This window comes from Mastomys coucha, unplaced genomic scaffold (genome assembly GCF_008632895.1).
Source record: "Mastomys coucha isolate ucsf_1 unplaced genomic scaffold, UCSF_Mcou_1 pScaffold20, whole genome shotgun sequence".
Taxonomy (NCBI): domain Eukaryota; kingdom Metazoa; phylum Chordata; class Mammalia; order Rodentia; family Muridae; genus Mastomys; species Mastomys coucha.
In genome coordinates, this window is record NW_022196903.1 from 29,709,917 (window position 1) to 29,735,404 (window position 25,488).

Below are 25,488 nucleotides of genomic sequence, written 5' to 3' on the forward strand. Positions count from 1 at the left end.
TGAAGTCGTTCCCAGTCACCCTGGTCCCTACGGCCCAGCAATTTAGAGTCTGCAACTCCCCAAGCACTCTGTATCCTTCAGGTCTAAATTTGATGGGCTTCTATTAGGGAGATTACAGTAAAAAATAACAATCAGCTCTCAGATGATCCTGTGTGGAGGGGAAGGGTGGGGAGGAGTAGATTTGGCTGAGGACAAGCCCAGACTTTCGTCACAGGGACAGACCAAAGTGTTAACACAAAGGGAAGACAGGCGCATCCTGCTCAGAGCATTTCAGCCATAGATAATATGGCCCGTGTGCTGGCCCAGCCCACGCTCTGACCTCCAGGCGCCAGGTCCCCTACCTCAGTCACTCCTGCCCAGACCAGCTGCGGACATGCTTAGCGGAACCGGGTCCCAGGGAAGGCGCTGCCTGGCTACACTCTCTCAGTGAGTTCTGCCCTTTGCCTCTTCGATTTCTCTTTTCTTTCTTTCTTTTATTTTTTTTTTCTCTCAAACAAAAGAAACTTTTTTTAAAAAAATTCTGGGAGTGGGGAAAAGAGAGGCTGAGGAGAGAGAGAGAGTGCACAAGAGGAAGGTGGGAGTGTGTAAAAACTTTGTAGTTTCAGCTGCGGGCTTGGTCTGGAGTCATTGGCTTTCTGGTTTTCTTCATTTCCATCTTCATGGTGCCTTAGCAACAAGGGTCTTACCTAGGATCTGGGTTTCTTTCTTTCAAACGCAGGCCACGGGGTATTGTGCTGCTAAAGATCTGCTGTTAATTTAGACCGGAGCCCTCTGCCTCAGAGCCATAGTTAGCAGGACTCAGAGATTTCACTAAGCCACAGTTGCCCAATCCTTAAAGTAAACAGTCCAGAGGCCTCAGTGTACTGACCATCTGACTGGGCCATAACAAGCCCCACAGCATATGCTATTGATCAGGGGACTGTTCAGATAACAGGGGGGTTCTGAGGCTTTAGAATTGTGGAATCCTGGAATGCGAAAGTGGGAGGGGCCTCTGAGACCCTTTTGGGGGGATGCTGTCTTTCTACAGCCACGGAGCCCAGAGGGATAACTCAGCTTACCAAAGCCGGACAACAGTCCTCAAGGATGTTGCTCCTCTGCTCCCTGAGCAGAGGCCTTTTTCACAGTCGTGTCTGTGAGGTTTGAAAACCCCACTGTGTCCTGGGAAATGGTAGCATGGAGGAGTGAGGGGCACCAAATGGACTTTTAGAGAGTTTTTCCCATTTCTGAGAGTTCTGGCTTTCATTCGGGATTACGATCACTGGTCTAGTTGCCCCAGAGCTTGTGCAACCATTGACCAAATGAGCAGAGGAGCTTGGTGGGGTCCTAGAAAATGAGAGACCTCCACATTCACAATATTTGCAGGGTCTTTTGGTTAACCAGATTTTGCTGTTGTTGTTTTGGTTTTCGTTTTTTTTAAGTTGGTCAATCAAATGGGAAAGTTCAGGGGGACCTGGGAGATGGTCTATACAATCCAGTGCTTGTTAAACTTTAAACAACAACATCTTTTAAGGAGTCCTGTTATGTAACTGGGTTGTCTGGTGAGTTTGATCTAAAGCTCTGAATCCCTATTATACTGTCTCATCATAGCCCATTGGGCATCTCCGCCCCACTCTCCTTCCTGCCTCCAACCCAGCTCCCCTAAACTGTCTGTCCTAAAGCTTTCTTGGGATCCTCAGTCTCCATAGAAAGGCTCAGGCGCCTTTCTTAATGCCTTTATTTCAGATGATGAAGCAGAGGCACATGGAGGGAAAGGCCCTGTCCAGATCCCGCAGCTGGTCAGCAGCAGAGCCTGAAAGACCAGGGAAAGGCCTCTCTCTCCCCCTCCTCCCCACTCCCCAGCAGTCTCCCTTTCACACCTGGTCCTGGCTCTCACCATCCAGCCTGTGGTTCTAGCGACTGACTGACTTTCTCCATGCTTCTCTCTTTTCTACTCTGTCACTTCCTGACTTCCTGGCCTAGCACCTGGATGATGGAGATTTCCTTCCATCTGGTCCCTGGCCCCAGGCTCTGTCCATCCAGTCCCTATCTCAGCCTGCCTTCATCTGTGAGGACAGAGCCCACTTCCAGATTACAGCTGAGTTTTCCTTTGGTATTCCTTCTCATTGATAGTGTTCCTGCTTCGGCCAAATTAGATTGCTTGTCACCCCCAAACCAGCATGTATAGGCTGCCCCCACCTCTCCACACGATTGCTGACTTCCTTCTTAAGCATCCTAATTCCTCTCTGCTCGCCACTCTCATGACCTGTGTGCATCCTTTGATTAGTAGCCTGGTATCAAACATGTCTGTTTTCTGAGAGTAATGCATTTGATGGCAGGAATGTTTTGAATCATCAGCATCCAGGATGGTGCTGGTACCAGTACACACACACACACACACACACACACACACACACACACACACACACACACGCATATGGATTCATAGATAAACCTATTACGTTTTTCACAACTGAAGAAACCCAACTCGCTTTCTAGAAGTCTCTCCTCTTTGTTTCAGTCATTTGGATGTACACAAGGCCTCTGGACATTCTGCTTTGTAAGAATCATTAGACTAAATGCTAAAGCAGGCGCTCCACCAAATGAGCGAGAAATTCCTGTATGTTTCTATCAGACAATTTATCTCAATTTCATCACCTACAGTGCAAGATTAGCACTGATTTTTTTTTTTTTTTTACGAGGTGCATTAAAATTCCTGAACACTAAGACCTGCACCAGGGCTGTAGTCCTTTGTGTGTCAGGTGTGAATGGCTGTCCAGTTCTACAGAATCTGAGATGTGTCCAGCTCGGCCTTCTGAGCTCATGGTGGGCTCTGTCCCTGTCAGCTCAGTGCTTCCCTTCCTGCTTTTTATTACGTTCCCAAAATTCATGGAGTTTACTTGAGTCAAGATTTCAGGTTTCCTAGAAATATTTAGTTTAGTCCAGTAAGAGTTTGTGTTTCTCGTTGACCTTTGGGATGATCAAGCTTTGGTTTCTTTGTGACAACTATGGACATACATACTTAAAGCTATGGAACCAGGGAAATGGGGGTGGGAAATTGTGTAGTTCATCCTACTGCCATCCGTGGGAAAGAATTTGAGAACATTGCAGTGAATTACTAAATGATTGGCATAATTTTATAAGAATTTTTAAAAATGACAAGATAAATGTATCCAAAAATGTCATCATCAATAGTACTGGGTGGCTGGAGAGATGGCTCAGTGGTTAGAAGCCCTGGCTGCTCTTTCAGAGGACTCAGGTTCGATTCCCCAGCACCTGCATGCTAGCTCACAGTGGTCTGTAGCTCCAGTTCCAGTTCCCACAGTGGCAAGTCCTCCCACTTCATGGGCGCCAGGAACGCATGTGGTGCAGGCAAAATACCTTTATACATTAAAAAGTTAAAGAAATAAAAGTATTTAAAGTGTTGCTTTATCCAGTGTGTCCTGGGAATGTAACATTTTGATTTTCCAATAGGATAGCTTTCCTAATAATAACAGAAAGTATTTTTCCCCTGTTATGAACAACATTACAGCCCATTTAAAATAATTTCCAGTTTCTGGGAGTTGCCATCATCAGTGTGATTCTTAGACGTGCTGTGAATCAGAGAAACCCACCCAAAGATGTTCCACTGCCACTCTGACACTTTATTGTCACCTTTGCCTTTGCTAGCAGCTGGCAGTCCGCTTGCTTTCATGTCCCACCCTGGTCTACAGTAGCCCAGAGTATCAGGGAAACCACAGGTTAGAGTGTGTCAGAGTGTGTCCATTGACAGTGGCTCTTCTCTTACAAAGAAAACATCATGTATATTTTGTGATTCTTGCTTGGTGTTACAAATTGGATTTAAGTGTGTGTGTGTGTGTGTGTGTGTGTGTGTGTGTGTATACTGGTACAGGCAAGGAGGTCAGAGGACAAACTTCATGAGTCAGTTCTCTCCTTCCCCTTTGTTGAGGCAGGTCTCTCTGGTTTCCACTGCCTAGTGCCCTCCAGGCTAGGTGGCCTGTGAACTTCCGGCCTGTTCAGTCTCTGCCTCTTGTCTTGCCATAAGGGCGCTAGGCTTGCAGATGTACCTTCTGTGGGTTCCAGGAACCAAACTTGGGTCCTAAGACTTGTGTGACAGGCACTTTTACCGGCTTTACCATCTCTCCAGCCCCAAAGGTAGATTTTAAGGGATTGAGTTTTCTAGGCCTCTTCTCTGGGGAGGAGTGAAATGACAGTATTCATGAAACATCAGAAAGATAGGTAGAGAATGGATAATTTTGCTTTGCAAGGATTAATTACTCAGTCAAGGCTGTTGCTGAAATGTGACTGTAGGGTTCCTGTAAGCCGCCATGGAAACAGTCTTCATTCTCTGTGTCTGTCTCCCCTGTGAATGGCCGGTTCCCCATCTAGGCATGAGGTCACCACAGTGGATGCTGTTTTGTGGCTCTTCCTCTTTTCTTTCCCCTGCCTTGGTTTGGGGATAAGCCCTCACTTTATGCTGCGTATCAAATCCTTCTTCACCCATCGAAAGTGGCTCTGCAGAGTTTGGTTCAACAAGGAAGAGGATACGGCGCAGAGCTCAGCTCCCTGACTGTCCCTGGCGATCCTAACTGGGTGGTGAGGATGCGTTTCCCACAGGCACACAGCTGCATGTCTCTGCTCTAGTTTCCCATGTATCTTGGGGCTGAAAAGGTGGCTGTGGCCTCTCTGGCCTGAAGTCCCAGCTGCCATGTGGAATGATGCTAAAGCTCCAAAACCCAATTTACAAATGAAAGTTTTGGAAAGGCTTTTCTATAAATGTAGCACTGGCTGGATTTATTTCCAACCCTAATTGAATTTTTAAGAGGAGTCTTTTAGAATCTGTAAACCTCCCTCACTTCCATCTATTCATTTAACAAATATTCTGAGTTTCCTGTACTAGTTAGTATGTGGTATCAGGCACTAAGAACATTGACGAGAACAAAGCTCAGGCTCTGTCCCCAAGTTTATGTCATTTTGTAACCTCCCAAACACTTCATAAGTAAGTTTGGCCATCACACATCGTCCAAATGTGTGTGTGCATACACACACACACACACACACACACACACACACATGTATGCATACATTTAGGGCTGCAGCTTCAGTCAAAGCAGCACAGGTCCATAGTTAGCATTATATCTACACTAAGGGACTAGGTTTTCTTTTCTCATGACCCCCAGAAAAATTCATTTTTCATTATAGACATATATATGAATGTATATATTATCTTTCTGTATAATGCACATAGGTTAACAGTATTAATCTTTGCAATGTATTGTATCCTTTCATATTTCCTATACTACTCTATTTCACATTAAAATGTTAGTCCTGACCCACTGGAGCAATTCTGTGAGCTACAAACAGGTCACATACCAAAGAGTAAAGCTGAGGCTTATTGAATGAACGTGTTTTCTGGGGTCCCTATGTTCATAGCAACTTATGAACCACTGTCCACCCAGGCTCTAGGACCCAGGATTTAGCCTGAAGACAGAAGAAAGGGGCTTTAGAATGGTAGTCAGAGAGCCTCAGTTCTGAACTAATGCCTGGAATTGGCACCATGATCTCAAAAAGTCCCTTCAACCTGCTGTGCTGCGACATGGCAAGGCTACTCTAAAGAGGATGCTAATGCCTGCCATATGGAAAGATGGCAGAGACATCCACCATCCATTGAAGTAAAAACATAAAGTACAAAAAACTAGTGAAGCTGTTGTTAAATAACCTTGCTTTCCCAATGAAAATTTAGTATCAGAGGAACACTTCGGGAGACCATGTGTTCTCAATAGAGCTGGGCAAGAGTCCTTAGACTGGCTTTCCTATGATGCAACTTCATAAGTGAAGTTCTCAGAGTGGTATTTGGTTGTGATGTTGTAACTAGCTTTGTAGTTAAGAAACCCAGCTAGGTCAGCCTCCTCCCCCTCCCTCCATGCCCTTAAATACTTTTGCTGGTTGTAAAAATCAAAGAAGCAACTAGGTGGCCATTGGGTTGTTAAGTTCTGAGTAAATTTGTAAAAGGCACACTTTGCCTGATGCTTATATTTTACACCACAAGCTTGATCAACATCAATTTCCTCTGTGTTTAAGGCCACTTTTTATTAAAGGGAACTTACGTTAATCTAAATTGTTTGGTAAGGCAGTTTAAGCAATAAGCTGTAGATAAAATATGCTATATTTTTCTCATCGGACTTTTCATATTTCCTTCCTAATTTATTATCAACCTCATCTCATACAGATGCCAATTAAAATGAATGCATCCTTCAACCTGTGCTGGGTTCCTGTTCAGACTCTAAGTCACTCTGGACATCTCCTCCTTATGAGCCACCTCTGCCCGCTTTATTTAATTCTTGGTCTGTGTTTTCCCTGCTTGATGATTGTGTTCTTCAGCATTTACTTTGACAAAAACACCCGAGCTAATGAACGTCTTTTGTTTGGGTCTATGGATGCAGAGGTGTTGGTCTGTGATCATTTGGCCTTGTGACTTTGGGCCTGTTTGAGGTGTAGTGCACCCCAAGTGTGTGGTGGAAGACACAGTCTACAAACTTAGCTGCTGGGAAACAGAAAGACATGAAAGAGCCAGGGCATAGACATTCCCCTGCTAACTTCTGCCAAGTAGGATCCACCCATTAACAGTAGCACTCCTCCAAACTGTAGGACTGCAAGCCTGGGGACTAAGTCTGTAACCATGGCTGATGAGTGGATTGCCTTCACTCACCTTTTCTAGAATTTCATCCTCCACATGGTTCTGTCTTTCACTTTGAGAGTCACAGATGAAAGATACTAGCCAAGTACGAATGGTCTCCCCGCCCCTAGGAGAAGAACATGCATGCATTGGCCACTTTAGCATGTTAGGAAGGGGAGCACTGTACACATAGAACGGTGGACTCTACTGAAGGCAGCAAATCACCCCCTTGTGGGGTTTCCAGGGGAAGAGAATAAAGTGACCACTATTAATCACCGAGTCAATGATGGTTGTGAAGTGTCTCCACACAAGCCCATGTGTTGTACACTTGGTCCCCAGCTGATGGTTGCTGTTTGGAGGGATTACGGAAACTTGAGAAGGTGGGGCCTGCAAGGTCACCAGGCAGAGGCCTGGGGTGGGGGTGGGGCCTTGGGAGGATGGATACTTGTCCTGTAGTTTCCCGTTGCTCTCTGCTTCCTGTCCATCGTGAGGTGAGGTATCAAACAGCCTCTACTAGCTCTCACTGCCACAATGTTTTGACGGAGCACATGTAGCCAAGCAACAGTGTACAGAAGACTGTGTGAGTCAGAAGTCACTCCCCTGAAGGTCACAGCCATAAGAAAACTAACAGCAGCAGATAGGTTGTTAAGTTCACTGTGCCCTGCCTTCTCCACCTGTGGAAAAGCTAGTGGAAGTTAAAGGAACCAGTCCCTACAGCAATGAACCCCAGTGGAAGCTTAGATCAGCATGGCACTACACCACACCACACCCCTGCTTTTGAATCTGAGCATTCCCCTCTTCAGAAACCCCAGAGCCCCTGAGGCTAGGGCAAAGGCAATGGAATTCAGTCTGTGGTTGACCTGTGTTCATTATCCTATCCCACTCTTCAGAGAGCCAGAGTTCTTTGTCTCTGGTTGTACTTGCTTTGTTTATTTTAAGTTCCTACTAGATAGCAGATCTCACACCACTATCATCAGGATGAGTCCAGTCTTCAAGGACGTTTACTAAACACTGAGGCAAAAAAAAACCATAGACTTCCTAATTTTTCTTATTTGTCCTAAAGGCGGGGAAGACTATGGTAGCATGTAGGATGTGTTTGTCAGCCAGGGCCACCAGTTCTCAAGTACGCTTGACAGCTGAGGAACATATAAGTTAAGAATCCCCAGACTTCACCATCCTGAAAATCTTGGGTCCCAGTTCTATCCATTTATTAATAGTGTGCCCAGAGTGAGGAGCTTAACATCTGTGAGTTTCTTGCTACATTCATCTACAAAAAGAGGAAAATGACGGTAGTTAACATAGCTCCTGGTGTTTAGTGAGAGTTCACAAGGCAGGAGGGGTAGGTGGTTAACAGTGAGAGCCATTTGAGGGAGTTGGTGCATAGAAGGTGAACAGGGGAGGCTAGGTAATCACAAAAGCAGGGTCTCGTCTGATCGGGTGAATTCATTTCCTGAAACTGCCAGGGTAAAGTAGAGAGGCAAATGGGTGGCTTAGAAAGATAGAAACTTGTTAGAAGTCTGAAACCAACATTGTGTCAGTGGGGACTCTCTCTAGGAGATCACTGGGAAGGGTCTGTCCTGGCCTCTTCTAGCTTCTGATGGCCCTAGATGTCCCTTGGCTCATGGCCTCATACCTCAGAGAGTTTCACACGCCATTCTGGATGTCTCTTCCCATTGCCCTCCCCCCATGCAAGTCTGTGTTTGTGTTCAGAGGACACCAGTTGTACTGGATTGCATGCCACTCTGATGACCTCATCTTCACTTCATTGCATCTGCAAAGACCTCCCATCAAAGTCACATGAGAGGCTTAGGGTTAGGAGATCAACAGAGCTCTGTGGGGAATGCAATTTAGCTCATCTGTAAGTGAACAGATCTCCTAGAATTACATGACACTTCACAGGCCCAGCCAGACTTTTAAAGTTTGCTAATGTCCCCCACAAAGTGGGCAAACATCTTGCATCCCAGAGGGGGCTATTAGCTAGCCTCTTGAGTATTTTCTAACCACAAAAGTTCCCTAGTCCTAAGCACAGGAAGGGGCTTTTCTCCTGGAATGAAGGACACCCAGAAAGAATTTGTTAACTCTGTTAACTTCAAAGCCAAGAGTTGTACAGTCACAGATAAAGCTTAGGTCTGCAAAGTTCACACTCTCTGCTCTTGCCCTGCATACTTCTTAAATGTCTGACCTTACTTAAATATGCGCTTTGATCCAGGAAGGCTGAGGATCCTACCTCCTCTGGGTCTCAAGACTGGTGAGTTAGAGAGACCTTGTAAAAGCCCTTACCCCAAAGACTGGAGATGTCTCTGTTAGCCAACCTCTCCCTGGAGGCCTGGAAGGCTAAGGAGTATGAGCCCCACTCAGAACTATAGTGACAACTCCCAATATCCTCAGGTTTAGAACGACTACAGGAACACAGCAAAAGTGAAAGTGAGCATATGAAAAGAGAAATTTAGAAGTTAGGAGAGAGGACATTTTAAGAAGTCAGATAGACTGAATACTAATACAATGTAATTAACCTTCCTACTAAACTAGTTACAACTGCTCCTTAACAATGTGGAGCTTCTCAGCCCTTAAACTGAACACTGTATACATTTCCTGGGGTCACTGTGACAAGGCACCACCCATTAAGTGGCTTAAAAATGATAGGTGAGTGGTCTTTCCACAGGTGATTGCCCTTCTGTGGATGAGCACAGGATACACCCAGACAGAGAAACATTATCCACTACTGAAAAGAAGCAGGCTATTAAGTCATGAAAAAAAAAATGTGTCGGAAAATTGAACGCAATACCATGAAGTGAAAGAAATTGGTCTGAAAAAGACCAAAAGAGGATTTCAAGCATACGTCGCTCTGCTGAAGTCAAGACTAATGGAGACAGAAGAGACACTGGTAATTGCCAAAGCTTGGAGGGAGAAGGAAAGAGCAAGAGGCTTAAGAGGGGTCAGAGAGCAGAGCGCACGAGGATTTGGGTGGGGATATATACTGTAACCGTGGTGACAGGTTGTTCAAATTCACAGAACTGACAGCACCTGGACCAAGGAGTGGATGACCCTGCTATGTCATTTCAATACATATTTAAACCTAAGCATTCAGGAGGAGTGAGGTGCTTGGTTAAGAAAGGATTATAAACACCCGAGACCTGGTTGCAGGGTTATGAAAAGAGCAACTCCCGCCTGGGTCTGTCAGATGTTCCTGACACCCTTCTAGTGGAGGAATGTCTCTGGTCGGGGAAGACTATGAGCCTGGGGGATGTCTGAGAAATTTCTACCTTCTGAGTTGCTCTTGAAACCTAAAACTGCAAGGCTGAATCTTTAAAATAAGTCAGTTACAAGGCTCTCCTCAGGAAAGCTGCCTCCTCCTGTTCGGCCAGCAGTCTCCTACATTTCTCGGCTTGTAGAAGCGTGGCTCTGATTGTCTTCCATAGGTGGCTTTCTTGTCGCATCTCTTCCCAGGGTTTACTCCCTGTCCAGATTTCCTGCTGGATTAGAACCCACCCTGATGACTCCATCTTAAAGCCTAATTTCCAAATAAGGTCACATTCTGAGGTACTGGTAGTTAGATTGTCAAACCAGGTCCTTGGGAGGTCACGATGCATGACAAATACTGGAAGATCGTAAAAGTTTAACATGACATTTCATAGCTTAATTCTTCAGCTATAAGTGGGGTAATTATTGGGTCTGTTTAAAATGCCAGCTGGCTGGACGAAGTTGGGGCAGAAGGGGTAACTGGAGCTTTTCCTGACAGCCCACTGTCTAAAACAATCCCAGGGAGCCTTAAGACGGAGCACCCTGCCCGGAGCTCTGATCTCAAGCTCCTCCATGAGGTCTGGAACTGAGTCAGTTTCCAAGAGGCTGGGGGAGGGGATTAGCCTCTTCCCTTTTGGGGCATGAGAAGACAAAGTCTCTGATGTTAAATTCCTGTCTACATGGTAATGAGAAGTAGTGTGGATTAAGAAAGAGGTAGAGAAAAGAAGAGATGAAACGCATTCCATTTGATAGATTTAAAAAAAAAAAAAACCACAATCCCCCACCCCCTCACAGTTTCCCCTATCTTCCCTCTACCCTTTACAAAAGCACAGGAAATCATGAGGTGGCCCCTGAGCTTACACTCAGGAGATGAGATGCGCCCCTTTACATTTATTCTATGTGGATGTTGTAGTTTCCTCATTCCTTTGATATTAATGTCATCATTGAAAAGGAGTTTGAGGTACTTGAGTTGGTAAAATCCACTGATGGCTCAGTGGGTAAGAGCTTGCTGCGCAAACATGAGGACCTGAGTTCAAATCTCCGACACTCACATAAAAACCCAGGCATGTTGGCTTGTGCCTGTAACCCCAGCACTGAAGGAATAATGATGGTGAGTGAGAAGGCAAGATAAGGAGACACTCTACCCTTCTCCAGCCTTTGTATATGTATACATACACTTGTACACAGCACACACACACACACACAAATAAACAAAATAAGAAAAATACTTAAAAATCCTTCCTGGATAATCCCTCTCCTCTCGTTGGAAAGCAACAGCATTACCTGGAAACCCTGTGTAGGTACAGAGCCCACTTGATGATGATGATGATGATGATGACGACGATGACGACAACAATGGTTAACACTTATTACTTACTATATGATAAGCACTGTTTAAGGACTTGGAAAATATTGATTCATTTGATTATTAACACACTAGCAGTAAGCAGGATTATCTTCATTTTACACATGAACAAAATAAGGGCAGAGAGTTCCTTCTCTTGCCCATCTCTCCCCCGCCCGGGAGTGGGTAAAGCCTAGCCGCAGATGACTGCCCTGTGCTCTGCAGCTTTCCCTGAATGAATGCTGTTCCCTGTGTGTGTTTCCACAGTTCTGGCCTCTGGCCTTTGCGTGGTAAATCTGGCAGTGATTGTGATCATTACATCAGTTCCTGACTGACGAGCAAGCTGCTTCTCCAGGAGGGGCAAGGCTGGAGCAGATGGAAGAAAATGGATCCAGGACCTTTGTTCTTCCTGGATTTAACCTAAAATTACCAACCTAGGGGACCCTAAGGGTCCTAAAAAGAGGTCACAAGTGTACCCCTTTTCCCTGTGGGAGACCTGGACTCCCACTACATTAGTGGCTCCTTTAATTTCACAGTTAGCCACGCCATGAAACTTTAGAATGCCAAATAAAGTTAACTTATCTCAACTTTGAATTTGTCCATATCTCCACTTCTAAATCCCTGTGCTGTCACATGTAAGAGAAGGGACTCCTGGAAAGAAATGAGTAACGCCGTGGTGCAAGCAGCCTACATGTTGATGTCAGCCGGATGCTAGCGAACACACCGTGTGTGTGTGTGTGTGTGTGTGTGTGTGTGTGTGTGTGTGTGTGTGTGTGTGTATAGTACTGATCATGGGAATAACCCTGCACAGGCTTATTTACCTGGACTGTACAATGCGAACAGTTGAGTTCACTCAGCCTTTCTCTAAGGACCAGTCATGATGTCATTTCCTAGCCCAGCAGCTCCCACACATGGGACTTATCTCGGTTAAAAGTTTTCCTAGCCTTTTAAACCTTTTTTTCGATTCACTGATCAAAAGTCATGGTTGGTAGGCCTTTCTCATTCTCTTATATCTTTGTCTTTTTGCACAGATATCGGCTGTTAGATTTGGCTTTCTAGACTGGGAAGCGAAAACCCTTCAATTTGAACAAGGTGTAAAACTGAGCGGAACCAGTTGTTGATCAGTAGCGGCAACCTACTCTGGGGAATGCATGTTAGGGTGACTCCTGGGGCTCACTCTAGTTTAAAACTGGCTCTGGACCCTTTTGTGGGTGCCCCTTGTGGGACTGAGAACTTCGGTTCTTTCTGGTAGGCTTCCAGACTCCGTAGTTGAGCAGAACCCAGGATTTTGACATCTTGGATATGGAAGACAGCACTCATTAGCAGTGTTCCGAGCGGTGCTGAAGCCTAGCTCTCAGTATAAGTCCCTTGGCCCTTCAGAGCCTGTCTTCTCAGTTGTGAGGAGACATGGTAATAGCATCCACTCACTGCCATTATGAAGATTGGATTCCGTCCTGTGTGTGATGAAAGTGCTTTACAAAATAGTTGTGCTCTGTGACAGCTTGGACAGCCCCAGAGTTCAGGAATTGGCTCCAGAAACAGTTTAGCCACCAAACAGGATGGGATTAAGCAGGCAGCCCTGCTGACACAGATCTTAACAAGGAGATGTCTCGTCCTGACTTGGAAGCAACTCTCAGCTGTGTTAATACTGTGTAGGAGAGAAGTCTGGCATGGATGGCCCCTTCAGTGTGAGCTGAGGAAGAGGGTGTAAGCCAAGGCGAGGGTCAGGGCCAAGAGAAGGTCGGGCCACCATAATCTGGTGACAAATGGGAAGACTGAAGAGACAGTGAGGCCTGTGTTCTGGTCCAGGTACATGTATGTGAGGGGGTGGAGGGCAGAGAGACAGAGGCAGAGGCAGAGGCAGATCGAGAGGCAGAGACAGAGACACAGAGAGACAGAGAGATCTAGATACATATGCTGTGGCTTAGAACTAAAACAGACTAGTGTGTACAGACCTCCCAAGCCCACCCCTTACTGAAACCAAAGACTGACCACTCACAAGTGTCCATTCAACTCCCTAGCAAGCCTTCAGATCACAGTTCTCTTAACTGCATTTCTAAGTTTCAAAAACACCCTTCCTAAGAATGCATTTTTTTTTTTTTTAATTTAAAAAAATCAGGATTGTATTTTAATTTTGGTTTGGCCTTTAAGGAAAGTTTTGTTTTCCAAAGCCATAATTGTGGCCTTCTCAAGAATGGATTGTCCTCCATACAACGAGGATTTAAGGTTTCCAGGCCCCCTACCCCCTCCTCTGTGCCTATTACCCTGGCTTCACTCTTATGAGCCGCACATGTTGTTGAAGCCACTCCTGGGCCCTCAGACAGGAGCGGCCTCTGCCCTGCCTGCCCATGTCCTAATAAGGGAATGTACAAGCTCCCGTGGGTGAGGTAAGGGGAGTCAGGCAGCGGATGGTGTTTTTGCTGATCAAGGAGGATAAGGTGTGGTTTGGCAGGTACCTCTGTTGGTTTGGCTGGCTCCTGACTTGGTTTCTTCTTTTGACAGTTCAAATGTTGTAAAACAAACTTTAAGGCTTGTCCTTCCTTCCACAGCTCTTTGGCTGAGTTTGGACAATATCATTCTGACAGTTTATCTGTGATCCGATTTAAAAAAAAAGAAAGAAAGAACTGCTTCTATACATTTTCATCATGAAAGGAAGTCAGGGCTATGGCTTAAGTCCTTTGGGTCATTAGAATAGATGATGATGATGGTCAAATTTGGTTATGGAAAGAACAAGAGATCTGCTATTTTGTACATTCAACCCATGTTTTTGGACTGTAAGAATCTATCTGTGCTCTGGTGTTAACACCTATATAGCTGCCTTTAAGTATTGACATAACTCAATTGAAAATGGAATGAAGGAAACAAGAAGCTTGCAATTACACTTATAAAGAAAAAATGGTCGTCTGTGTCCCCTCTGATTGCTTGAGTGGCTGGCTGAACTCCACTCTCAATTCCGTTTTCTGAATGACTGTGCTCATAGCTGCATCTGCTCTAGACCCTTCATGTGGCACTTGGAAGAATCAGTGGTTCTCAACCTGCCTGCAGACTGGAATCCCTTAAGCAGCTTTTAAATGCTCTCTTGCCCAGTCAGCAGCTCTGCTTGAACTGGGCTGGGACACTACCTAGGTATCAGGGACTGTAAGAGCTCTCTCGGGTGATTCTATTGTATATGAAGATTGATGACCTTGGGATCCAAGTCCCTGAATATAATGTCTCTTGTGTCATCTACTTCCCTCAAGGGCCAGACTCTTTCTGACATTTTGAAACCTTTAAAGAAAATACAGTACATATGTGAAACAAGTCAGACAGGTTTCTTCTTGGGCCGGTAGGTTCAAGTCCAGTTGTTTTAAACTCAACAATAGAGACTTGTTAGTTGAAACCAAAGTCAGCTTCTAGACACATGGGCATTGTTCAAACACTACTTTCCACACACAGAAGGACTAAAGCTTTCTGCCAAACAGTTGAAAATGGAGTGTTCATTTCAAAGCTGCAAGTTAATGAAGTTATATTTTTCAAGTTTTCTCTGTGTCCCATAACTTAATATATTCCTTGAGATTCAACTCAATTGATAAATGCCTGTTTGATTTTCCCCTGATAGTAAGCCCACTTCAGATTGTATTGTTATATCTAGCAAAGATGAAATGATACAACCCAAGGGATATTTAAAAAATAAAGACCACTTATCTTCCAAAATACTAGGCTGTAAGAATACAATATCAAATAAGGGAGACTTTTTAAACTTATGAATTGATTAGTGGGGGTGCCTCCTCTTCCTGGCATGGTATTCCATTCTCAAGAAAGGCAGGGCATTTGGAAGTTCAGTACAGCATGCTAAACTGGGGATATAGATTAGACAGTTATCAGCATATGGAGACAAACAGGTTAAAGGCACAGTGGCATTACCCAGCGAAAGTGTGTAATGCAAAAGTGAGCTAGAGAAGAGGGAAAAAAAAACATTGAAGGATACAAAGGAAATTCTAAAGCAAATGGTTGGCAGAGAAAGTCACAGAGCATGTGTTATGGTTTAAATGTGAAGTACACCCTACAGTCTCATGGCTTCGATACCTCTTCTCCAGATAATGGTCATGTCTTGGGATGTGGGAACCAGCTGGAGGAGGTAGGTTGCTGGTGGGGAAGACGTTGAGAGTCAATCCCTGGTCCTTCTGAGTTCTCCGTCTGCTTAGCTGGTGACTTATGACAAGACCCAGCTGCTCTCGTCTTGTTACTAACTCTGCCGTGACATTCCCACCATGATGAACTGAACCTTTTCTTCCTTTTCTTTTTAAAGAAATAATTATTTTTAAAATTAATTTATGATTTTTTAAAATGTATGTGTATGTCTGCTTACCAGTATGTGCAGCGCATGTGTGCAGTGTCTATGAAGGCCAGGAGAGGGCACAGGAGATACTGTGGAACTGAAGTTATAGGTTGTTGTGTGTTGTCCAATTTGGGTGCTAGAAACTGAACCCAGGATCTCTGCAAAAGCAACAAGTTCTCTTAACCCCTGAGCCATCTCTCTAGCCCTCACTAGTTTCTTCAAGCTGTCGACCAAAGGCAATCCTTCTTCCCATAAGAGATTTCTTCCAGGATAGTTTGTCATAGGTATTTGGAAAATATATAATATAGAAGATATCATCAAGGTTCTATATGGGGTCAAATTAAATGAGTTCAGGAGGTTCCTCTTACTTGAGGCTTCACTACACTGATTTTTAATTCACCTTGGTCACCATTGCTCCAAAAATATTAAATTGAAAGTTCTAGACATAGTTTATACATTTTAAATCATGTTTATTATAGTATATCATTAGAGTTGTGTTTTGTTATTGACTATAGTGCTTTATGTCTTGCTGTGCCTCATTTATTTATTTTTATTTTTTTTATTTTTTATTAGATATTTTCTTTATTTACATGTAAATTTCTCCTTTCCCAGTTTCCCCTCCAAAAAACAAAGAAACAAACAAAAACAACAAAAACAAACCCCTGTTGCCTCCCCCCTCCCCATGCCTGCCACCCGACCCTCTCCCACTTATTGGCCCTGGCATTCCCCTACACTGGGGCACAGAACCTTCACAGGGCTGAGGTCCTCTCCTCCTATTGCTGATCGGATTTGCAATCCTCTACTATACACATGCTGCCAGAACAATCAGACCCCTCCATGTGCAGTCCTTGGTTGGTGGTTGAGACCCTGGGAGCTCTGAGGTTACTAGTTAGTTCATATTGTTGTTCGCCCTAAGGGGCTGCAAACCCCTCAGCTCCATTGGTCCCTTCTCTAACTCCTTCACTGGGGACCCTGTACTCAGTTCAATGGATGGCTGTGAGCTGCTACATCTGTATTAGTCATGTGCCTCATTTATTAATTAAATTTCACCATAACTACATACGTGGCAGGTCCCGTGCTACAGGTAGTATTGACCATCAATGGAATGCCTTAGGCTCCATCCCCACAGGTGAGAGGGAACAACTATGGAAAGGATAATTGTATATGCTTTGCTCCAAAGTATATCTGTAGAGAATACAAGCCTTACAGTCTTACTTTGGAGTTATGGCTACTAGTGCCTGGGTGAAAGGATACCGCAGAGTCAGTATAGTGTTCTGAGAACTTAAGAGACAGTTCAAACTATTCTTATAATATTTGGATTGACTGGACAAGTAGTTAAAAGGTCTGGATCTAAGCAAAATCCCTGATCCCTAAAAGATGCATCTCAAAGAAACCTGCAAAGTAGATTATAAGTTAAAACCATTAAATGAAATGAAATGTAAAAATTATAAGACAGCCCATGATACGACGGAACTAGGCATCTTTGTGTTTCTCACAACATCCATTGAATTACAGACCAGTTTTGGTGAGGGCCCATTAAATGTGTCTAAAGAACTGGCAAAGTCGAATACATTGCTCACTCTGAATTAGTTTTCCTTTCCACTGGCATCACAAAAAGCTAAAACCAAGGCCAGGTTTGCTGGTGACAAGAGAGAGCTTAGAGACTATAAGAAATTTGCAAGGGAGGATGATGTTGAGGAATCTTCCTCCTCCGTGCAGAGGATGGCACGGCCCAAAGCACCAAGAAACTAAAAGACTGCTCAGTGTTCATGAGGCAAGTCATGATCTGCCACATGACAATGAGAGAGACAGGCAGGCAGCACTTACACATTCATATACAAACATATACACAGGAAGATAAATCCTTGATGTGGACCAGAGTCCACAGTCTGAATAGAAAAAAAAAAAAACCCACCAGTTGACTCAGTTCGACTTAGCATCCCATTATTGACTAGGTCTGAGACAGATGCCTCTTCTGCCCCACCCCCGACCCCCGCCAGTCTAGTTGTTGTTATTGTTGTTTGTTTGTTTTTTGTTTTGTTTTGTTTTAAACAAGGAAAACATACCTTTTCCAGTTCCTAGCTCCAAGAGGGATTTGAATAATGACCTCTGCAGAGAAAGAAGCCAAAGAATACCAAACATATTTATGATAAATCCACTAAAATGTTTGCATTCTAGACCAGTGTGCAAAATGTACCAGCCAGTTACCCAAGCAAACAATGGAAAGTTTGTGGCCAGTAATTGCTTTCAACAATTAGAGGGAAGGATCTGAAAAAAATGTGGTGTCAGGGTTCCCACGCTTTTGATGTTTGGAGGGGAGGGTTTGAGAGAAATGGGACATGTTGGGGTTCCCGCTTTTGTATCTGTTGCTGATGTCACCTCTGCCATCAAGCCATGATGCTGATGCTGTCACTCTATTCTGGTTTAATAGGGTTCTGCTCTGTCATTTCATAGTCATGAAACTGAAACCTGAAAGATCATTTCTTCCCTCAGTGAAATCCCTCACACCCACCCGGAAACACCTTCATTGCCTCCCCAGGTGCCATCATTCAGTGTTTCAAAGCCTTGTGCTTTTCTTTAAAGCTTTTAGGCATTCTTAATCAATGGATATAGTGTATGGAAAGCACATGGCGTTTGGGTTGGGGCTGAGTTTGAGGGAAAACAGAACTTTACTCTGGCTCTTGAGGAACCCTCCTGACAATATAGAGGGTGGGGTGCTTAGCTGCAAATAAGGCGGTCTATGTTGCAGATCCTGAACTACCTTGGTGACTTCAGGAGAGGCACAGGCTGATTTTCAGGATGAAGGCTGCACCTAAGCCTAACTTGAGGGTCAAGGGTCGGTAGGTCTGGAGCTGACAAGCAGAAAGGAAGGGAGATGTTGATGTAGAAGCAGGAAGGCAGGGGGAAGAGAAAATGGAGTGAAAGGTCAAAGAATTAAAGCTTTGTTGGTGCTGTTATCCTTTCTGGTCCAATAGCTTACCCCAGACCCCCTCTATAGCCATGTGTGTCTTCCCCAGAGGGAAGCACAGGTCTTAGAATGTGCAGCTCGTGGTGACACATGGCCCTTTAATCTCAGTGGAGTCAGAAGGTTTACATGTGGTAGGCCTTATCTAGTTTAAACCAACTTTGTGAAAGAGCTTTGTGCTTTAAGGGTTTGTGCAGAAGCTGCAGGCAGAAGGGAATTTGCTGGAAATAGAAGAAAGGATGTGTGCAGGGAGCTAATGCCCACCTCACTGAGGGAACATGGAGGAGGGCTTCCTCAGCCTCTCACTTTGCTTCTTTCAGCAGACTGTGTGAGGATCCAACAGCTTTTCCTAAAGTCCGTATTCTCTACTGAAACCCAATCCCCGTAGCATGCAGTCCACCCACTCCAGATGCACAAGCCCAAGGTTCCTAGTACAGTTGCCGACTGCACAGCCATTGATCGCCATAGTCACTGCCAGACATTTTCACCTTCAGAAAAAACTCACATGGCGAAAAATTAATTATGTGGAAAGTCGACTTTCGTTTGTGATTTTGTTGAAAAATCTGTAAGTGTGATTTACCAAGACTCGTCTTCATACTTAGGCTTGAGTGGGAAATTAAACTATTTTAAATCTCACAAGTAGATGTTGAAGCAATTTATTTAAAATAGTGAACACTTCATGTGGCTTTGAAAGGAGAAATGGTGGACATATACACATTGGGAATTAGAGGAAATTTAGTGTGTTAGCTCCATACTTCAACATAGCAAGCGTTTATCTCTTCCACTTGTACATATACATTTTTCATAAGCTTAAACACAAAACTTAGGGGCTGGAGAGAGAGGGCTTAAGAGCAGTTGTTTTTGCAGGGGACCCAGCTTCACCCCAACACCCCCCACCCCCCACCCCCGATGGCTCACAACCATTCATATTCTAGTTCCAGGGAATCTAACACCATTTTCTGACTTCCTCAAGCACCAGGCATACACATGGTGCTCACGTATAAATTCAAGCAAACACTTGTTCTCATATAATTTTAAAAATTATTAAAAAAAAGCCCTAAGCTGCAACTGTCATTGAAAATTGAATGTCATAACCAACTGAAGCTCATGTTAGCTGGGCTTTCCAAATAACTGGTCACTGTGTGTTAGAACTAAGATTAAGATGTAATAGAGGTTTTATGAATGTTGATAAGTTAGACCTCTAATAAGTGTGTTTCAATATTATTCTCCTATATTTCTTTTTGTGTTTTATAATGTTTAAACATTTCAATAGTACTATATGTGATTAATTTGTAAATAACTGAATATATATAAATCAAGGCAGATAATTAACGGCACCTGTTTTTTTTGTTGTTGTGTTTGTTTAGTTGTTAAACAAAGTCTCATTATGTAGCCCTGGCTAACCTAGAATTTGCTATGTAGACCAGGTTAATAGATGTCTACGTGCTTCTGCCTGAGTGCTAGGAGTAAAGTTGTGAACCACCACACCAAGTTCTGTTTAATTTTTGATAGGAATATACTACCAAAATTTGTTTTAAGACCATTGTTATAAATCAATTACAAGCAAATAACCATGCTTGATTAACATTATATATATATATATATATATATATATATATATATATATATATATTAAACACATGACCACATGGTATTTACTTTCAAATCTGTGTGCTCTGTAGCTTTGGCCTCTTAACTCATCTCTGAAACTGAAGGCTCAGATGGACCATAGACAAGATGAGAATAGTTAGTGTCTAAGAAGATAACTTATAGAAAAGATGTATGGACTGGATTTGACCAGCAGGCAATAGTCTGTCTGTCCCTGGCTTCAGTGATGGATGGTCACTGGTTAATTGGCAGAATACCTTGAGAACATCCAGAGGGTAGGAAGACACACTGGGTGGGAACTGAAACCCTGGCTCAGTGCTCCTGCTGTAGTCAGCCACTCTGCAGTAGTAGTAGCAGTACCTGGCTCAGGTCCCCAGGGTACCTAGCACAAAGCAGTGCTTAGATTAAAATAGCCTCCCCAATTCCATCCTATTGTATCACCTATGCCCCAAGCTTTTTACACTTTCACACAGAAGTGCAGGTTTAGTGGAAAGACCAAATGAACGACCCTGTGTCGGTAAAGCAGAGGCAGGAGTGGCAGTGAGAGAGAACAGCAATTCCATTCACAAAGAATTGAAGACCTAACTTACTGCTCTTGAGAAGTCTGCCACAAACTACTGTTCTGAATGGCCCGAGGATTTGCTGAGCTCTTCTTGTTGCTAAGATTTATGGAGCCTGTGATATTGCATAGCTGGCCCTATTTCTTTTATTTCCCGGGGAGAAGCTATCAAATGAGTTGAAACACCTGGAGTGGAGACAGAACTAGGAAATCCTCCTCCACGTGTGCCGCCCTACGTTTAGGCTGCATTTCCACGGGGCTGGACCCAGAAAGGATGCTCTCTCCAGATCTAGAGACTTGCTGGGCTGCCCTTCCTCTTAGTGGAGCCATGCCTGGGTCTGGATCATACCTAACTTGAGCTTCCCTGGTGCCCTCCCTGCCTCATGAGTCCTGGCCAGACTGAGTGCTTTGCTTTTTTTCCCCACGTCTACATTTCCTGACTTTACAAAGTTCCATTTGCGCTCTCTGAATGAAGAAAGGGCCTCTTCCCTTCTTGTTCACCCCGAATCCTAGACCCAGCTCAAATGTCACTTTCTCCATGAAGCCTTCTTTGATCCAATGGTCAAAAACGGTATTATCCATCCTTTAAGCTTTTGCTTAAGTCTTCTTTAATATTTACACATTTAAACTTCCATTACATCCTTGCACATTTCTTGGCTCCCCTGGTGAATCATAACTCCATTTTTAAGCCATGTTCCCCCTTGGCTTCCTCCTCAAGTGGCTTGAGCAGAGCAACTCCTCCATCAGTGTCTTAAAGATGCCTTTATTCTAGCTGCCTGGTGTCAGAGCATAGGCAGTCCCAACCAACATCCCACACCACCACCCAAACCTCCACCTTGGTATCTACCACATTCCCTGCCTCCTCCTCAGACCCTAGGTATCTACATACCTTATCCACATATCCTACCCTGCCCAGGGTTCATTGCTCTGCTCTCCCAACTAGACTGAACTGCCCTCCCTCAGAGTCAGGGTCCAGATGGTCAGTGGTTTGGCTAGAGAGAAGAATGTACACAGGGTTGGAAACCCACATGCTGATGCTGCTGTTGCAAATGGTCATTTGTAATTAAATTATGTGGCAGTTTAGAAGTCTGTTGTCTCCCTTACTGTAGCAGTGGTTGCGTTCGTGTCTCATCAGAAAACAGCCTAAGCCTTCCTGGCTGTTCATCTCTTGGAATACAGATACACTAGTCCAGGCGAGGACCCTTCAGGATGTTTTAAGTGCTACACAAGAATATCTGTAAGGCCCACGTCACCCTTTCAGAAGCCAGGTAGTTCCCTGACCCTTCCGCTGTCAATGCTGCTAATTTAATCGGCACACACAAGCCTAGATGCTTCATTTTGAACATTACATGTTAAAATGAGGACACTTTTGCCTTTGCTTGAAGAGCATCTTCAAGCATGAAAACAGGTGTTCTTTGGTTTGGCTTTTTACCACATCATAAACGAGTGTCAGCTCATCCCCACCCGCCCCTGTCTTGAGCGCGCCCTGTCTTTGGTAAAGTTTCCTTTGACTGGACCCTAACCTACCAAGAGCAGAGACTTCCTTTCCCAACAGCAGGGAGGCTGGACCCAGAGGTGGCTGCCAAGTCCCCCACAACGATAATGTGTCCTTTCCGGTGGGCCCAGTGTCCAGGATGTGGCCCTTCATTTTCCATTTCCTGTCTCCTCTCAAGGTTTACCTTCATTTGTAAATAAACTTCTGAGATGCTAGCATGTGGAGGGGAGATGCAAGCCAGGGAATTCCAGATGAGTTTCTGTGGTAGTTCTGGAGACCGGGAGTAGGAATCACCGCGATATGCGTTCATGTTAAAATGATAATCATGTCTCTCACTGGCAATCCTAGAAACAGGGGTCCTGTTCTCGTGTACCAGTGTGTTAGACTTTTCCGGTTCCTGAGAGGAGCTGAGGGATGCGGGAGAAGAGGTGGAAGGCTGTGCCATCCAAATGGAAAGGCAGACTGGGAAGAAGGAAATGAATAGTAAATCTTTTTCCAATTAAAACTAAGAGTGGAAGCAGAAAAGCTCTGGAGGGCACTTTTCAGGGAGGGAAAGATCATAAAAGATCTGTTATGAAAATCCATTATCCATAAATTCCCCCACATTAAGCACCGCCTGTCTGTCTGGGAAGGATGCTGACACAGGCTCTGTAAGGACAAGCAGCCTCTGCCTGCTGTGCACCATTTCCTCCAAGTCTGCAGTACCACTTTCCTCTGCAGAGATTCCCTTTAATTACTCACAGGCTTTGAATCTCCATGTAAGGACATTTTGTCTTCATTTTCTTTCCCCCAAGTCCGCTGTTTCTTTCGTCAAATGTTTACCCATGTGATAACAGTAACGTAATTGAAAGCAAAACCATATGAAATTATGGGCCCACGTATTGCATCTCACCAATTCTTCATGTTAGGGATCACTCGAGTGTTTAGATCTCTCTAGAACTCCTCTAAAATGAGTGCATGTCTTTTATATAAGAAGATGAAAATGTGTGTTTGTAAAGAATGTGATTTTTGGATATACCTGTGGTCAGCTGCGGCTGTGGCCACATCGGATCATGGGACTGTGGGAATCTCCCAACACCCTTCTTTTAGCAGGTGTTAGTCAGCTGTATAGCAGGTCCTGTTTTTTTCTGCAAGGGACAGAGATGACAAATATAGTGTTATCGCCAGACCTAGGTTTTAGTTATTTTCTCACATCTGACTTTAAAAAGTTGTCTTTGCTTAGTCTTTATTGCCCATGCACCATATACATAAAGCAGGATGTCCTGTGACAGGTATAGTGGCCAGAGAACATCTCCAGTCTCATTTTACCACTCCCCTGGGGTTTTGAGTTTTAAAAGTCAAAGGACATTATGCGTCCCATTTTCATATTTCACGTATTCATAGTTGAGATTTATATTCATTATTCATGATGCTTAGAGAATCCTAGATTGTGATATAAGATAAGCTAGTGCTTGTGAAAACACAGGTAATGGGTTTATCTGTGTTGGCTACATTCATTTTGATTGAGTGTTCAAGTAGACGGAGAGTGTGGCTTATTTTCTTCTGATTAACTTCTTATCCACTTACTTGTTTCCCTTTCTCCTTGTAATTCATTTCACCTGAAGTCTAGCTCAGGCACCAACTGAACAGTTTTATGTATCTCTTCCAACACCAACCCTCTCTTTCTAGAACTACCTTTCTTTTCTTTTCTTTTTTTTTAGGGACTTTAATTATCATGTGCGTGTGTGTATGTGTGTGTGTGTGTGTGTGTGTGTGTGTGTGTGTGTGTGTGTGTGTGTATGTGTGTGTGCGTGCGCACACGTGTGTGAGCTTGCACTCAGGCATGCCTGCAGAGGCCAGAGGTGATGGATCCCCCTGGTGTTTCAGGGTATTGCAAGCCACCTGAACTGGGTGCTAGGAACAGAATTTAGGTCCTCTACAAAAGCGGTACATACTCTTTACCACTGAGCCATCTCTCCAGCCCTTTGTAAACTATAAATTAAAAAGTGAAGGTTTGTGCCTGAACAAGTTTATTGTTTAGATATGGTGGGGGAGGTGGATGGAGAGATGGAACAAATTCAATCGCATCTGGGAGAAAATGAATACATTTCAGTTTATCTCAGGAAATTGTTATGGAATAACCCTTCCAAATCTAAATTTAATGATACACATTCTTTCTTTTCAAAAAAAAATGTGAGAAAAATAACAGCTTCATAAGAATATAAGGCCAGCTTTATTCATTTTTATTTTTCACTGAATATCATAGGCTGTTTGAGAATTTAAAAAAAAAGAATTAAAGAAAGTGACACCAGTCGAGTAAGATCATATTCACTTAACCCATGGCAACACAAATCTCAAGCAAAGTTTGGAAGGCATTCTCGGTCCCAGCCATCTTTATAAAAGTTTGGAAGGCATTCTCAGATCTTTATAAACTACAGGGACTCCTATAAAGACTAAGGTATAATGTTGTGTGAAGATCACCAATCCAGCGTTGCATATGTTGTTTATTATATGAAGTTTTTAACAAGAAAAACTTTTCAAATGTATTACTTGGGTATATTCCCCATGGGGCTAAACCCACAAACCAAAAGCAAGAGGGTAACAGAAACACTGTGTACCTCAGGCAGGGGTGACTGGGAGCTGTTTAAAAAACAAGGGGATGAATGGTATTGAGAAGAAGTTCATAAGCCCCTAGATAGCTCAAGCTGATAGCTTGAGCCCATCAGACTGTCTGTTTTATCATTGCTGTTTAAAGTAAAGTCATACTATACTCATTGTCAGGAACAGCACAATATGTGATAAAAGTTTTTAATATAAAAAACTAATTTCAATCTTTTAGGAGATTTCATTTTAAAATTTCTTGTGACGGTATGCATTGATTCATAAGTGACTTGTTAGAATCTGCTTGTCCTGGGAGAGGACTATTTTAGAATGTCCTCAGATCTAGCGTCCTTGATTCCTTCCAACCAGACCCAATCTGTTGGTCAGTTCACACGGGAAGCTGATGTACGGATGCTAAGAACCAGCCTCCTGTGGTGTATGTAGATGTAAGAAGGTCTTGTTTTTTTCTTCCCACTGTCTGTTGCTCTGTAGCTCATGTCCCTATCATGGTCTATGGTTACAGAAATTTACATGTGGTGTTTGGCAAAATTGTGTGACCGTGAGATGCCATCATTGTATATAAGTGAATAAATGATGGGCAAGTGGTGACAACTTAAGAGGAGGACATGTGTTAAGACCACGAACACAAAGGTTTGCAAATATTATGGAAACCCAAATATATGGTTGGTATGCAAACTTTAGTGACTCAAACGTGTTCAAAGGACA

At 43.8% G+C, this 25,488-nt stretch overlaps 1 protein-coding gene across 10 annotated transcripts in view; it reads left to right on the forward strand.

The window, feature by feature from the left end:
• Positions 1-25,488, forward strand: part of Cald1 (caldesmon 1) — a 175,144-nt gene that overhangs the window by 110,212 nt on the left and 39,444 nt on the right. Inside the window, exon 1 of one of the 10 annotated variants that reach the window (XM_031381498.1) lies at positions 171-426. The exons of 7 other annotated variants lie outside the window; for them this stretch is intronic. In XM_031381498.1, coding sequence (XP_031237358.1) covers positions 374-426 — 53 coding nt within the window. In that variant the 5' untranslated portion in view covers positions 171-373. Of the gene's footprint in view, positions 1-170; positions 427-25,488 lie in introns of those variants that run through there. 2 more of the 10 variants (XM_031381500.1, XM_031381501.1) reach the window with 2 other exon arrangements.